This window comes from Haliotis rufescens, unplaced genomic scaffold (assembly GCF_023055435.1).
Source record: "Haliotis rufescens isolate VD_foot unplaced genomic scaffold, xgHalRufe1.0.p SCAF_29, whole genome shotgun sequence".
Lineage (NCBI taxonomy): Eukaryota > Metazoa > Mollusca > Gastropoda > Lepetellida > Haliotidae > Haliotis > Haliotis rufescens.
The window spans coordinates 3,021,756-3,037,770 of record NW_025963990.1 but is presented as its reverse complement, the minus strand read 5'-3'; the positions used below and the strand labels follow the sequence as shown (position 1 = coordinate 3,037,770).

The 16,015-nt window shown below is 43.1% G+C and overlaps 1 protein-coding gene across 2 annotated transcripts in view; it reads right to left on the bottom strand.

The window, feature by feature from the left end:
• Positions 1–219: 219 nt before the first annotated feature.
• LOC124144435 (cdc42 homolog) overlaps positions 220–16,015 on the bottom strand; it is a 17,408-nt gene continuing 1,612 nt past the window's right edge. Inside the window, exons 1-5 of one of the 2 annotated variants that reach the window (XM_046513837.2) lie at positions 6,904–7,120; positions 5,306–5,422; positions 2,769–2,954; positions 1,620–1,817; positions 220–819 (exon numbers count right to left, since the gene is read on the bottom strand). In XM_046513837.2, coding sequence (XP_046369793.2) covers positions 736–819; positions 1,620–1,817; positions 2,769–2,954; positions 5,306–5,401 — 564 coding nt within the window. In that variant the 5' untranslated portion in view covers positions 5,402–5,422; positions 6,904–7,120 and the 3' untranslated portion in view covers positions 220–735. Of the gene's footprint in view, positions 820–1,619; positions 1,818–2,768; positions 2,955–5,305; positions 5,423–6,903; positions 7,121–16,015 lie in introns of those variants that run through there. The other variant, XM_048402780.1, reaches the window with a different exon arrangement.

Genomic DNA, 16,015 nt, shown 5'->3' with positions numbered 1-16,015 from the left:
GTTCCGTCTTATCGCAAACGGGCATACCTAAAACAATTGTCAACTCGTTGCGTAATGGTTCACACATTTCCCCATATATGATATATATTTCCGATGCAACTTAAAGCACATCGGGACGTGCGGAATTATGCAGTATGATTAAACACATTTAACTGTGTCTTTGGTATATTTTTAGATGCAAGACAAATGTAAAATCAAAAATTATTTCTGAGGGATTCTTTGACGAAGAACTTGAAATCATACGCGCATTCTGATTGGTTTGTCGTATTTTCGCACATAACATTCATCGATAGGGGGACGAGTCTTCTTGCAGGTAACGGAAAGGGGCGAGTGGTGACGAATGAATAAGCAGGTCGTATCCTCTTCCGGTATGATTACATCATTTCCGGTGAGAGACAAATGCAAGAAGACATTAAAACGAACACACCCAGTCTCCAGTTAGTTACAGAACTAAGAAAGTCACATGCGCTTCCTGTCAAATGACTATACAAGGGGCAAAACGTTTTCCGCAATCACAAGAAATCTTGAAACAGCAGAGTCTAGGGCATGACTCCGCACATAATCACATACCAAGATCATTACACAGCAATGTGATGGCGCTACGTTTTGAATGCCATCATCGACTTTCACTCAGTGTCATAAAAAGATTTCAATAAAAGTTTATCTGATTCAAGCACAGCAGCTGGGGAACAGTGTTCAAAATATAGTTCCAATACATTTAATGAATTAGTATCTTTACACCATGACACAAGTCCGGTTGCCAGGTGGTGGACGTCTTAATGTGAGAATGACTTCTTCAAACACCTTGTCCAGGCCTTTCTGCAAATACAAAAATAATTTTTGTGCAGGGCCATATTGACATACGGTTTGATTATCTCTGTTTTACAAGCACATGTGTAATTGAAGGTATTTTCGTCTTTCCTTTATCCTAAAAGAAATTACAAAAAGGTTATAGTTACCAAAAAACGTCGATAACTCGAAATAATGGGGATGCTCGAATAGTGATCGAGTTAATGTGCTTTAATTTATAAGGAAAATATGCTTCTTTATTAGTGATCTGGTAAACACATCTATACCCACCGAATCTCCTCACAGCGATATCCCGTTCGCGGAGCTCTCTATACTATCGCTGCCACCAGTCAAAACTCCCCACAGTGATAGATGACCACAACCATGCTTGGAGTTGAACTCGCAACCGAATGACCGTTAGGTTTACAAACAAGTGACGACTGTCGTGACGCCGAATACACTTACCCCTGCTAAATTACTTTCTTTGTCAATTTGAATTTCTATTTCATTAAAACTATCATGTAATTGATATAGTAAGAATGTAAGGGAGAAGTTGGTTGATTTTCCGTTACTCTGCAATCTCGAACCAATCTGATCATACAAACAACAAAGTAAATTCATCTGAAAACACGGTCAGTCGTAAACCTTTTCAAAATGAAATGAACTATGATGGCATTCCCAAAGACATAAACAAAAACATGAACGCTACTACATTTGGGGTAAGGGGGCAAATTTCAAGATTCTTGTAATGGCCGCGCCCACACTGGTGGCAGCGATGTTACTGAGAGTGTAACGAAGGTGTCACGCGTTGGGAAGGAGCTTGTACCTACCAGTGTAAGGGCGGAGCACTCTAAATATTTGCTAGCTCTCAGGCGCTGTGCAAGTTGTCTCCCTTCTTTCTCGGTGACTGGTCGCTCACCCTGTTCTGTAAGTTTGTTCAGCGTGTCCGTGTTGTCTCGGAGGTCAACGTTCGTCCCTACTATGAAGATTGGCGTGTTTCGTGCATGAAACAGTACATCGGGAACCCACTGAAAATACAATTCCAACAATCACTTTAACACACCAACAAGCCGAGTTCACTGCCATTCTGTCTGTTTGTTTGTTTGTTATATAACGCCGCACTCAGCAATATTCCAGCTCTATGGCGGCGGTCTGTAAATAATCGAGTCTGGACCAGACAATCCAGTGATTGACATCATTAGCATCGATCCACGCAAATGGGATACGATGGCATGCATCAACCAAGTCAGCGAGCCTAACCTCCCGAACCCTTTAGTCGCCTCTTACGACAAGCACAGTCGCCTTTTGCGGCAAGCATGGGTTGCTGAAAACCTATTCTGATCTTCACGGGTATCTAAATATGAAAGTTGAGCTTATATCTTTTTTTTATTTGTTACCTGTGACGACCAGCATAGGTATATGTGTGTTATGACTGTGTTGTTTAACGTTGCACTCAACAACATTCAAGCTATATGACGGCGGTCTGTAAATAATCGAGTCTGGACTTGACAACCCAGTGATTAAAATTATAAGCATCAGTCCACGCCGTCGGGGTATTATGACACGCCATCAACCGGGTCACCGAGCCTGACCCTTGACCCATTAGGTCGCCCCTTTGGACCAGCCTTTGTTGCTGGGGACCAGTTCTAACCCGGAGTGGGGGCACGGGTGGCCCAGTCGTCTAAGGCGCCGCGATTCGCTGTGCAGAGTTGCGTCCTTTGGGCACGCCAGAAACCTATGATTGTGGGTTCGAATCCCGGTTCGCCCCGATTATGTTTCTAGGTTTGTCAGCACCATACCCGTGCTCGTGGGTTTCACCGAAGTGGTAAACATCTGAGACCTGCATCACTTTGGGCTTTCCTCCCACATTAAGCTGACACGCCGCGATATAACTGGAATACTGTTAAAAGCGGGCGTTAAACCCAACTCACTCACTCACTCTAACCCCGAGTCCCCGCATGGCTGTACAGTACCCTCACCTTTTCTCTGATATTCATGAAGGACGCAGGAGAGATGACAGAGAAGCAGAGGAGAAAAGCATCAGCGTCAGTGTAGTTGGAACGTTGGCGTGCCTTACAGTCGACGTCCCCAGTAGTATCAAGAAGGGATAACGTACAGGGCTTGTCTTTTACAGTAACCGTTACTTGGAAGTTCTTGTCCGATACCTTCGACAAAGAGGTTTTATGCATATAAATATATAATTATTCAATAAGTTCAAACACGAAAATCTTAAATTAAATTGCACTGCGGTATTTTTCTTCAACATTACAAGTACAGTGCTTTCTGGAATTTACTTATAAACTAATGACCTCCTGACGACATGTGTGTATAAATGAAAATAGGCCTGTGTCTGTTTCAACATTTTTTGCTAATTACTTATTGCAAGATTGCAAGAAACTAGACATAGCTGAAATAACGCCGATGCGACGTTACATTTAAGTCACTCACTTATGACATGAAAGGCTGACCTACACAGGTTGTTAAATAGTATCTCTTTTTTTAAACGCAAAATGTTTAAAATATCGTTTGTAAATATTTGTTTTTCTTATTTCCACATAACATAAACTCAAATATTTATTTGGAATGATTAATACAAAGTCCAAGTCAAATGACTGTAACGATATGTAACGTTTACACATTTTTTTAGATCCGGCTTTCGACTCGCATGTAATGACTCTGCAGTGTATTTGACGAATTTTGCGATAGGAAAATGCAAAATTCTGCAGGAGTTCTGCACACAAAAAAAGTGATTTTTTGCAAGATACATACATGAGGTGACATTTGTGCAAAATATTCCCCGGCCGCGGAATCGGATAGAACTCGTTTGTGTTGAAGAGTGATAAATCGAGTGTTTCGCCATCAGTATTATATTTCTGGTCAAAGCCCACGCCATTTTGAACTCTAAGCGTTGTATACTGTCCCGATTCGTAACTTAAAGTCACGTCGGCTTATGCTATGGCCTGACTTGTCCGTCGTCCGATGTTAACATCTTCTGAAGAACATGATCCAATCAAGCTGAAACTTCCAAGTACCTATTCCGACCAGTACCGACCAGTACCGACCAGTACCGACAGCCCGTTTTGTTCACGAGATTATTCGCGAGATCCGTTTTTCAATATTTCAACCACAGCTGCCACATTGAAAAGGCTATATGTGCCATTTCATTACTATAAAATGTCATGAAATAGTTACACGTGAAGTTTGGTGGTTTGTTGTTTGACGTCGCACTCAGCAATGTTACAATATTACAGCTATATGACGGCAGTCTGTAAATAATCGAATCTTGACCAGACAATCCAGTGGTTGACATCATGAGCATCGATAATCCAGTGATTGACATCATGAACATCGATCCACGCAATCTGGATACGATGACATGCATCAACGACAAGCATAGTCGCCTTTTACGGCAAGCATGGTTTGCCGAAGACCTATTCTAACCCGGATCTTCACGGGTCGAAAAGACATTAGCGCCACCCGACACATTAATACCGTGAATTAGGGTGTCGCAATCCTTCAAACCTTATCACGTAGCTCTAGCCACTGGTGGTCTGGTTCAGGGTCGATTAAAAACAAACAACCAACTATTCATATTATTTATGTGAATACTAAATACAAAAAATGATGTTTAAATATCAACAATTACAAATAAATATTAAGGACTGTTGTATGCAGATGGCACTGTGTTTTAATTCTGGATGACTTTTTATTTCGGCTCATCAAACCATCCGGGGAGCAGCCTCCGACTAAAACATTCAGACCTGAACCCCGGAAAACCGTCGCTTGTTGGATCTAAGACGAATATTCTGTTTTTGGAAGTTAAAACAGGTTGATCATGCACTTAAATTCTCTCAAAATACAAATTTGGCTCTGTGATTGTGGTTAACTGAAATTGACAGACTGAAAGGGCTGAACTGGCATGTTTCTCCAGACATATTTTGTTCTGAGAAAATATAATACGGCCTTTGGGGCTTGTTTGGGAATGCAGTTAAGACATCACCCTGCTGAACTATGAATCACTGCGAATAGGGCATTTCAGCACAGGAGACAACTACGTTTATACTCCAGAGGTAAATGTCGTACAGAATTAATGAGCTTATCCAACAACTGCAGCAGTCGTGTCACTTCAGCATAAAGACAAGAAAAATAACAGGGGTTGGAGCGTAAACAATACATTTAATCGGCCAATACGACGACAACTTCAACATTATCTCGTTGAATTAAAGATTGATTAATTGAACATTACATCATTTGCTACAGATTTCCTTACGAAAGGGGGTGGTCGGGTAGCCTAGTGGTTAAAGCGTTCGCTCGTCACGCCGAAGACCCGGGTTCGATTACCGACATGGGTACATTGTGTGAAGCCCATTTCTGGTGTCCCCCGCCGTGATATTGCTGGAATATTGCTAAAAGCGGCGTAAAACCATACTCACTCACTCACTCCTTACGAAAGTTTTACGGCAACAAAGGCTGGACCCAATAGAATATAACTCGGTCTCAAGGAAAACAGTATCACCTCCGTGTTGCTCTCCTGCCCGAGGGAGTAGGCTGTCAACATCGTTGTCTTCCCCACCTCCGCATCCCCGAGGACGACACACTTAAAGCTGGACATGGTCAAGTCTTATGGCCATATCTGAAATACACAATGATTATAAAAAGCGATCAATCCTTTCCACAACCATTAGAAACATCTGCTAAAAACACAATGAGGGATTCCGACAAAATTGTGTGCATGTGTCTCTGAATCATTGCAAATAGTGAGCATGTCCTGCCCCTCGGGTGGCACCCAAACACACGCAAAGGCAAGTCAAGAGTGCACCTGAACAAACCTGGGAAATTCAATAGATTAACTAAAACGCTACTTGTGCGTTTCTTTTTTTGAAGAGTGTATATTGCACGTCAAAATATGGTTTGGACTTGATCGTCGCTATATGGCTGAAATAATGCCGATGGTAGGTTACATTTTAACTCACTCACTCACTGTGAACCTGATCAAACACCTCTGCCGCCTTTTAAAATCTTTGTGGTAAGATCATGCTCGATTGTACCTCAAAAGTTGTGAAATGTAGACACCAAGAGCTGGAGCTGCGGGAATATTGCTCCATATTTAAAGTGAGTGAAGGAGTTGGGTTTAACGCCGCATTTAACAGTATTCCAGTCATATCACGGCGTGTCAGATTAATGTGGGAGGAAAGCCCGAAGTGATGCAGTTCTCAGACGTTTACCACATCGGTGAAACCAACGAGCACGGGTATGGTGCTGACAAACCTAGAAACATAATTGGGGCGAACCGGGATTCGAACCCACAATCATAGGTTTCTGACACGCCCTGGACGCAACTCTGCACAGCGAATCGCGGCGCCTTAGATGACTGGGCCACCCCCCCCCCCCCCCCCCCCCCCCCCCCCCAGAATAATATGCAAAGAGCGGTGGAAATTATATGAATGGATCACTGTGAATCAGTGATGACACCAGGTGTTCGCGAAGAGAGAAAGCATGTCCTGATCCACCGGACCAGTCATCTTTCTTGGCTTCTTTTCTTGCGGATATTTGTTTGTCACTCTGAATCTGTATGAATAAATCTCATTATGTAACAGATGAGTCGGTCTCTTTAAAATTCTTATTCAACAAGCAAAGAGATATAAAGAGAGTGAGTGAGTGAGTTGGGGTCAACACTGTATCAACAATATAACAATCATACCTGGGCCAAAAAATGACGCATGTCGTATAAACGTTATTCGACGTTCACGTCCAATCGGAAGCCATCTTGAGAGCAAGACGAAGCTTGTGTACTATTGAATGTAATGTGTGTCTTGTTTAACGCCGGACGCAGCAATATTCCAGCTATATGACTCTCGACCAGACAATCCAGTGATTGATATAGGCGCAACAATCCACGCTGTCGGAAGACGTTGTCAGGCAATCAACCAGTCACCCACCCTGACCACCCCGATCATTAAAGTCGCGTCGTACAACCAGCATAGGTTGTAGGGGACCTCCTCTACCCAAGAATCCTCAAGTTATAAAGTCAGGGTAGAATGACCCTACCATTTGTTAAAAAGCATATTTTTTTGCTTTCGGATTATGTTCACGCGTCTGGTCAAAACTACTTACCATTTTGAAACGCGATGATCCTATGATGTGTTGACTACGTAAAGACGTGATGGTCCTGTGTTGTATTAAGTGCAGGAGGACGTTATGGCTCTAGTATTCGCTGTCAAAAGGCGATGTTTACCACTGTCCCGTCGGTGAGTTTCTTATAGATTTCAGCTCTATTGTAGTTTGGAGTATTATCATACAGGAGGCAAGGCGTACCTATAGCTGAATGCCCCCTACACAGTACACCAAGGAGCGATAAGGAGTTTATTGAATTTGAGAACTATTGTCAGAGTCGCTTTAGAAATCCCAATATAAATGACGTACCTGGCCTTTATAAACGCTGACCCCGCAGTGGCTATCTCGCCAGTTGGAAATAACAATGATTGCAATAGAATGTTGGTGGGATTAAATTCGTATCAAGGTCGAGGTGACATTACAAGTTTGTACATGGTGAATCTCATTAATATCAGGACTAACGGTATCTCTGCCAAATATGTGATGCCAAGCAGGATTTAGACCATCTCTCCAGCTGCTGGAGTTAGTGAGTGAGTTGTGTTACACGCCGCTTTGAACATTATTCCAGATATATCACGACGTATCAGCTTACGAGGGCTGGCTGAAAAGTTCTAAGCCTAAGTGGGATATCTCAATCGGATTGAAACAAACCTTTGCCACCAACAAGTACAATCATTTCATGAATTATAGACATAAGAACTGCAACTGTAGTGTTATTACTGTTTTTGTACCAGACCATCTTGTGAACCTACCCATTGAAATTACCAGAAATGGACAAAACTGGCTATAGGGCAGCTGAAAGGGCTAACTCCAACACAGATACATGCTGACATGGTCTCCACTTTAGGGGATGATGCCCCTTCCTTTTCCACTGTAAAGAAGTGGGCTGCGGAATTCAAGCGTCGCAGATAGAGCCTTGACGATGACCCGCGTCCAGGAAGGCCTTCAACAGCAACCATTCCGGAAAACATTACCCGGGTGCATGACATGGTGATGGCTGATCGACGATTGACCACTCGACATATTGCCAGTGTTGTGGGCATATCTCATGAGAGGGTTGAGCACAATATCACCAACGAGTTGGGAATAACAAAAGTTTCTGCAAGATGGGTGCCAAAGCTCTTGACAATAGACAAATAGTACGATTAAAAAGGTGGTAGAAAACACATTCTTTTACATGACACGGTTTTACGCTACCCTCTCAGGGGAGCAATAATTTTACACTACTTGAATCCTAATTGATGACACAGCCACTTACAGTATCAGTTAATAATCATATACCATCAATCCATAATATATATATCTTTCTATATCAAATTTTATTATACCATTTTATTTCTTGTGAAAAATAACCAAATGTTTAAATGAGTGCTAAGACGATGCTTGCAAATATGGATCATAATGCTGTTCCCTTCCTGAGCAGTGAGCGAATAGTGCCGATATTCCTCAGGTGAAAGGAACACTTCTCACACAAATTACCCACATGATGTTCCGTGGAGAGGGCGAGGTCAAGTGGACTAGTGAAAGGGTAATGACTGCATCTCCAACTGATAAATTAGTAAATGGAGCGTCTAATAGATGGGCCAGTGACAATTGCTTCAATCTTGTGGTCGTTTAACTTCAGGATGTTGCTGCTCATCCGGGATTTAGACAGGGTAACAACAAGTACCATCTGATAACGTCTTTTGGTATGACGCGGCCGGGTATCGAACCACTACCTTCCGTTCTCCGTGCGCTCTTCATGCTGGTGAGGAAGTGTCTCGATGGCATTCTGGAGTAAGCATTCCGGAACAGCACGTGATATGTGAGATCTAGCGTTATCTCCCATGAAGTCTAGTGATCAGCGTCTCCAGGAAGTCCTCATGACATCGAGGTCCGTTCAGATAACCCGGCACAGTGATCAAGTCAAGTTTGCAACTGAATGAAACACGTCCCCATATCATCACCGACCCCCACCCAATGGATGGGTCTCTAGAATGTTGTGTTCAGCAATGGCTGTATTTTCCTGCCTCCAACACGTGTACGGCCGTTTATCATGTGTTACAGAAACCGACTTTCTTAAAAAAATGGACTCTCCGCCATGATGCAATTCTCCAGTTTAGACGTTAATTAGACCATGCCAAACGAGCTGCTTTGTGGGCCTGAATTAACAAGGGATGTTTGTTTCGTCTTCTGGCTCTGCATGGGCGGATACAGCTTTTTTGAAAAGGGGTGGGAGGGGGGTGGGGGGGGGGGGGGGGGGGGGTGGGTGCAAAATTAAGATCTATTTAATGTCTTTGGTGGTAATTTATACTGAAATAAAGATTTTTTCGAAATAAAAAGGGGGGGTGCGCATCACCCCCCCCCCCCCCCCCCCCCCCCCCCTCTGTATCCGCCCATGCTCTGTATCCTACTGTTTTCAGACGAGTACTGGTAGACTGGTAGCCACTGGGCCTTTAAAACTATTCTGTTGTCAAATGGACGTGGTCTAACGAACCATTATGCTGCATCTTCTCTACTGGATGTGTGGCGAGGCTGACCAGGGGAGGCCTGTCTTTAAGTTCATTTGTTGTTCGGTATTTCTGCACTAATCTTGAAATTGTAGATGACCAAGTTATGTAGTGCAGATGATGAACAGGACGGGCCCAAGTGCAGAGCCTTGTTCAACACCACAACAGGTGCCCTTCTTAAGAGGGGGATCTACGAACAACAACAGACTGGAATCTCTCAGTTAGATATGATGTAAAGCTGTGGAACGACCCCATCTAGGACCCGTGAAGATTCCGGGGAAGAATAGGTTTTCAGCAACCCATGCTTGCCGTAAAAGGCGACTATGCTTGTCGTAAAAGGCGACTAACGGGATCGGGTGGTCAGGCTAGCTGACTTGGTTGATGCACGTCATCGATTCCAATTGCGTGGATCGATGATCATGATGTCAATCACTGGATTGTCTGGTCCAGACTCGATTATTTACAGACCGCCGTCATATAGCTTGAATATTGCTGAGTGCGGCCAAAAAAAAAAATCAAACACTCATATTTCAGCCTCTGAGGGTGTGGTAGATTTACCGAACGCAGCAGGGAGATCGTGCATTACGAACAGGGCCAGATTTCCACCCCCAACAGCCCAGCGGATATCACTGGTGACACGGTATAACGCTGTCTCTGTACAATGGGAAAGCCTGTATGCTGACTGAAACTCATAAATGAAATTGTTCTTAATTCAATTATTAAAATTTGTGAATCCAGTCATATTCTGCCTACTCAACAGTGGTTTAGCAGCTAACTGTAGACAATTGTAACATTTCAGGCGGTTAGGCCAAACTTTTTTTCATTTGCTTTACGCATTTGCCGACTGGAAATTGTGTTTGGGAAAAAAAATATCCCAAAGATATGCTGACAGTATATTGCACCAAAAATATAATTTAACAAAGGATCGACTATTTATAATTTTGCTTCATTGTTTAAAAAACAAAGAAGATTTTCGTTTAGGAACGTAAAGAAGTTCTATGTGTTTGCAATGATTATTTAAATTAGCGAACCGATATAGCCATTACTCAGACTCTCGGCGCCCTGACATCTACCGGTCTAATGATGAACTATTGTATAGTTACATTGTTGTACGAGGGAAGGGAGGTAACTCCTTTTCACTTTGCCACAGATATGCGAAAGATGTGTACATGTTGCTATCATCTTGAATATTTTGCCAGTAATGTTTTGTTGGTACATCTTGTAAAGAAAATCATTTCTCCAAGCAGTGTCAAAAACGTTGCTTAGGTCGACAAAGCAAGTAATGGTACAGCAAACTTCGGTTATAACGAACTCGAAGGGACCACTAATTTTAGTTCGAAATAACCGTAGTTCGTAATAAGCATATATACAGCATTTATACAACAAATGGTCTAAAAAAAGTTCGTTATATCGGTCAGTTCGACATAAGCGTGTTCGTTATAAACGTAGTTAACTGCATACAATTTCTTCTTTGATGGTTTAAATTTATGGGTTAGAGTGTAAATGAAAATATACTCTCTCAAAAAAGAAACGCATATAAGAATTTTAACTACAGATTTCTTTTTATTTTGATACACTGTGGACAAGTTAATAGTAAATGGAATTCGAAGAAATTTTACACAGGAAATGCCAAGGTATCACTGTTTAATAAGACATCGGAAAAAGTCAGTTTATGAATCACACATCGACGTTTGATGGCGCTGAAGTCAGTACCTCGTATGACCACCATTGGCGTTCAGAACTGCGCGACATCGTCTCGGCATAGAACGAATTAGTCGCTGAATCTGATGTTGCTGCAATGTAGCCCACTCTGCCTGTAGTGCATGTACTAGTTGCTGCAGTAACTGGGGATGTGGGTTACACTGTCGCACCCGTCTGTCCAGGGCATCCCAAAGATGTTCTATCGGGTTTAAGTCTGGTGATCTGGAAGGCCAGGGCAGCACAATGATGTTCTCATTCTGAAGGAAGGCCCTCGTGACACGTGTCGTATGAGGTCTGGCGTTATCCTGCTGGAAAAGCTCCCTCTGGCGGTTGGTAATGGGAAGGAGGTGTGGACGAAGGACTTGATCGCAGTAGCGTTGCGCTGTCAGGTTGCCTTGTATCAACACCAACTCACTTCTTCCAGTGTAGGATATAGCTCCCCACATCATCACGCTGCCCCTGCCGAATCTGTCCACCTGGGGACACAGGCGTCGGCAAAACGTTCATGACGTCGTCTGTACACCCGCATTCTTCCATCGCGTCGTTCCAACAGAAATCTCGATTCATCGCTGAACCAGATTCAACTCCAATTCACCAAATTCCTGGCCTGAACGTTTGTACACCATTGAACGCGATGACGTCGATGCTGCTGACGCATAACGGGGCTAAAGTAGGGTCTTCTTGTTTTAAACCTGCCTCTCGTAGTCTGTTCCTGACAGTCTGTGCAGATATCCTTCTCAATCCGGGTATTTGCCTAGCGGTAGTGGTCACTGTAGCTGTTCGCTGACGCAGGTGATGTACCCGGATGTACCTATCTTGCGCCGCAGTGGTGACTCGAGGACGTCCACTTCTAGGTCCATCTTCCACCGAGTTCTGCTGCCGATATCTCTCCCAGAGACGAGAAATCGTGCTTTGATGAACATTCCTTCGACGGGCAACTGTAAGTTGAGATTGTCCTGCTTCCAGGAGACCTCTGGCGATGTGACGATTGGCGCGGCTCAGTCTTGGCATTTTGCAGTCTTCACAAACTTCCAAATAAAGTGAATGAAAAAAGACGGAGATCGATCTTTTATACCCATCAACGACACGATGTGATCCCCGAGTTTCCCGCGGATTGCACGTGCAATACGTGTTCTGTGACATTAAATGCCTCTATCGAAAATCATGCTTTAACATACGGGTTTTTCATGTGGGATGCGTTTGGATGTGACGTTTTAAGACAAAAATACCAGAGAAATCATAAACAAAACAAATATTTTTGAAAACCCCACCCTGTACCAATACATTGCTGCATCAAATCACCATTTTCGTTATGCGTTTCTTTTTGAGAGAGTATATTATCTGTAGTTCGGTGGTCGGCTCGACAAGCTGTTGGACTGCGACCGAAGGCTTTGTTATAGTCCATATGGGCAATTAACCTGGAATTGATGATGGACAGGAAGACCCAAGAGAGGGAGATTCGCAGACGAGATCTTCCCCTCTAGTTGTGAACGTCATTTGTTTAACCTTTCGGGCGTATTACTGAATAACTTTAAGGTGGTGGTCGATCAGAATATGCGGTATGATATTTTGATCTCTACATATCCCAAATGCGTAGATCGATGCTCATGATTGTCTGGTCCAGACTCGATTATTTACAGACCGCCGTCATATAGCTGGAGTGCTGCGTTAAACAACAAACAAACAAACAAACAAATAATTTAGTATCATATTAGGTGTTTTATGTTTCAGTCTTGTGACTTTTCACTACTGAATACTGAACAGTATTCCTGCTTGAATCCCCAAGTTTGCATTGCTTATAGCAATAGTTCTGTTGCAAGCTCTCCTCCCACATGAAACCATTTTCATATATTTTTTTCTTATACCAGTGAAAGGGAAAACTAAACAAAAATTGAATTGCGGGTCTTTCCCACCTACCGACTGGTCTTTTCCTGTGAAAATCCGTAATAAAGCAAAAAAACGTAAAAAACGCGTGACCTTATTTCAAGGGTAGAAACATAATATAGTGCTAGATATCCTCTTAAAGTTTAGGGCTCGTTCCAAAGGCAGCGTCTTGTCATCAACTCACTCGGTCGACCAACTGTCACATCCATTGTATATGTATACATGCTGATCTATCCGTCTCGATCCCCAAATTGAAACAAGATGTTAATCCAGAAATATTCCAAAACATAGTGTGAAACCAACAAGCAACCAACAAATGGTATACAGTTAACAAATGTGTTACAAAATTCAATACCAATACCAATTACTGCACAGCCATTACAATGGCAGTTAACAAAAGATTGGTTGTACAATATTCAATTGCGGGTTAGAGTGAGTGAGTGAGTTGGGTTTAAACGCCGCTTTTAACATTATTCCAGTTATATCACGGCGTGTCAGCTTAATGTGGAGGAAAGCCCGAAGTGATGCAGGTCTTAGACGTTTACCACTTCGGTGAAACCCACGAGCACGGGTATGGTGCTGACAAACCTAGAAACATAATCGGGGCGAACTGGGATTCGAACCACAATCATAGGTTTCTGGCGTGCCCAAGGGACGCAATTCTGCACAGCGAATCGCGGCGCCTTAGACGACTGGGGCCACCCGTGCCCCCGGAGAACATGAGAATTGATGAGAAAGGCTACATTTGCCCCAAAACATCCTGACAATTGCTGTCCCAAACAAATTTCACCTTCCGGTGAGGGGGGGCTACCACAGGTGAGACTTATTTTACAAAATGTACGGTAGTCACCAGCCATAATCGTTCCTTTTTGTTTTGTGGACCTTGGAATTTAAAAATACCTCCACCTTTGCCAGTTCGGGTTGGGTGACCTTGGCCTATGACATGACTTAAAAAATTCTGATGTGCCTGTTCAAATTCACTTTTCACTAAATTTACAGTCAACATGGCTTCAGTGGGTCTCTCGAAGAAGGCAACGGATCCTCTTCAGGTGTTCGTCCCACTCCATGGAATGATTGGTGACATCGTGAACGTATTAGTCGACACCCTCAAGACTGGATATAACGTCATTGCCCACCATGTGTTGAACATTTTCTTCAGAGCTTCAAACTTGATTGGATTCATCCCATAGGGATGTTGTTTCACAGCATCACCTTCATCTACCTCATTACACGTCAAATCTGTACGGGGCGGTCGGGTAGCCTAGTGGTTAAAGCGTTCGCTTGTCACGCCGAAGACCCGGGTTCGATTCCTGACATGGATACAATGTGTGAACCCCATTTCTGGTGTCCCCCGCCGTGATATTGCTTGAATATTGCTAAAAGCGGCGTAAAACCATACTCACTCAAATCTGTACAGCTAGGTATATCTGTGACAAAGTGAGCAAACTCGTGAATTAACTCTGACGCTTGAGCCTTTTGCTCAGCTACCCAATGATCTGACCCAGCATCCACGTTTACTTAAACTTCAGCATTGTTTAGTTTAGGGACAGCGTAGTCAGCAATACCATCAAACAAAGTCACAATTCTCATCAGTATCACAATCTGATACAATGTCTACAGGAGAAACAGTAGCAACACAGTAGGTCCATTGTCATTGCTTTCATGATACTATCTAATCATGTTGACGTGACAAAGCTGTGTCTGTTTACGGCGGTCTGGCGTTTGTACACCATCAGTATCACTGACAGTTCTGTCAATAACATAGGGACCATGGTACCTAGCACGCAATGGTTGACACTAAGACTCTATCGCCTGGACTGAAATTCTGTCTTGTGACTTTTTGTCACAATGTGCTTTCATTTTGTCCTGGGATTTCCTTAAAGTTATCCCTTGCAACTTCACAAGCTTTTGAAAGCCTAGCTCGAAATGATGAGTCAAACTCCAACAAACTCATTCCAGACTTATCATGCTCCTGTACGTGTCCTTCGCGAGGCAAGAGAGTTAACTGACTATAAAAGTCCAGTTTCCACCCTTGCCGAACTAGGCTGGTATTATGGAGTTACATTTTGGCTGGACTACGAGTATATATGCATAGTCCAATCAAAATCCGGTTCGTAAACTGTCGTGCAGATTTGGTCGATTGCAGGATTTGCAAAACATGTGCACCGCAAACTCGTTGTCAACAGATATTTTCCAAATCTTTTCATGTTTTTAATCAAGGTGCTCACGTGAGTTGATGCATTTCGCGATGTATGACCCGTTTTATCACAAAATAGATCTTGATCGTCTTGACTTGGAGCCACTGTTTTGTTTGAAGCAAATGCAAGTGATACGAGAGGTGGAATCTGATTGGTCCAAAGGAGAGGCTTAGAAGGGACATAACTGGTAATAGCCACTGGTGGCGCTACCATCGAGCCCAGGAATTCAAGCCTAGTTCGGCAAGGGTGGAAACTGGACTTTTAAGGTCAGTTAACTCTCTTGCCTCGGGAAGATGCGAACAGTATGGCCAAAGATACGGTCAAAAGGACTAAAACCTAGGGACTCCTGAACTGACTCCCTCACAGCAAACAACAACAAATGAATGCCTTCATCCCAGTCTCAAAACAGTTAATCCTTATCATATTCTTAAGAGCCTTATGAAACCTCTCTCAAGCTCATTGAGATTCAGGATGATATGCACCAGACTTAATCTGAGTTGTGCCAAACTGACGCATAGCCTGTTGGAAAACACCTGAAATGAAATTCGAGCCATGATCGACTGAATAGTCCCAGGGAAACCAACCATGGTGAAGAACTTTACCAAAGCCGTGATAATAACCTGAGCTGTAATTTTCCACAAAGAAATAGCCCTCTGGAAACCTTGTGGAAACACGCATGATAATAAGCATGTTCTGATTTCCTGACTAAATATAAAAGCGGCATAAAACCACACTCGCTCACTCACTGCCCCTCACTCACTCGGGGTATGGTGTTGTATTCAAGGAAAATCTATTGGTTGTAATTATAGCTGTACAACATAACGGTTTCCCTGCGCCTTC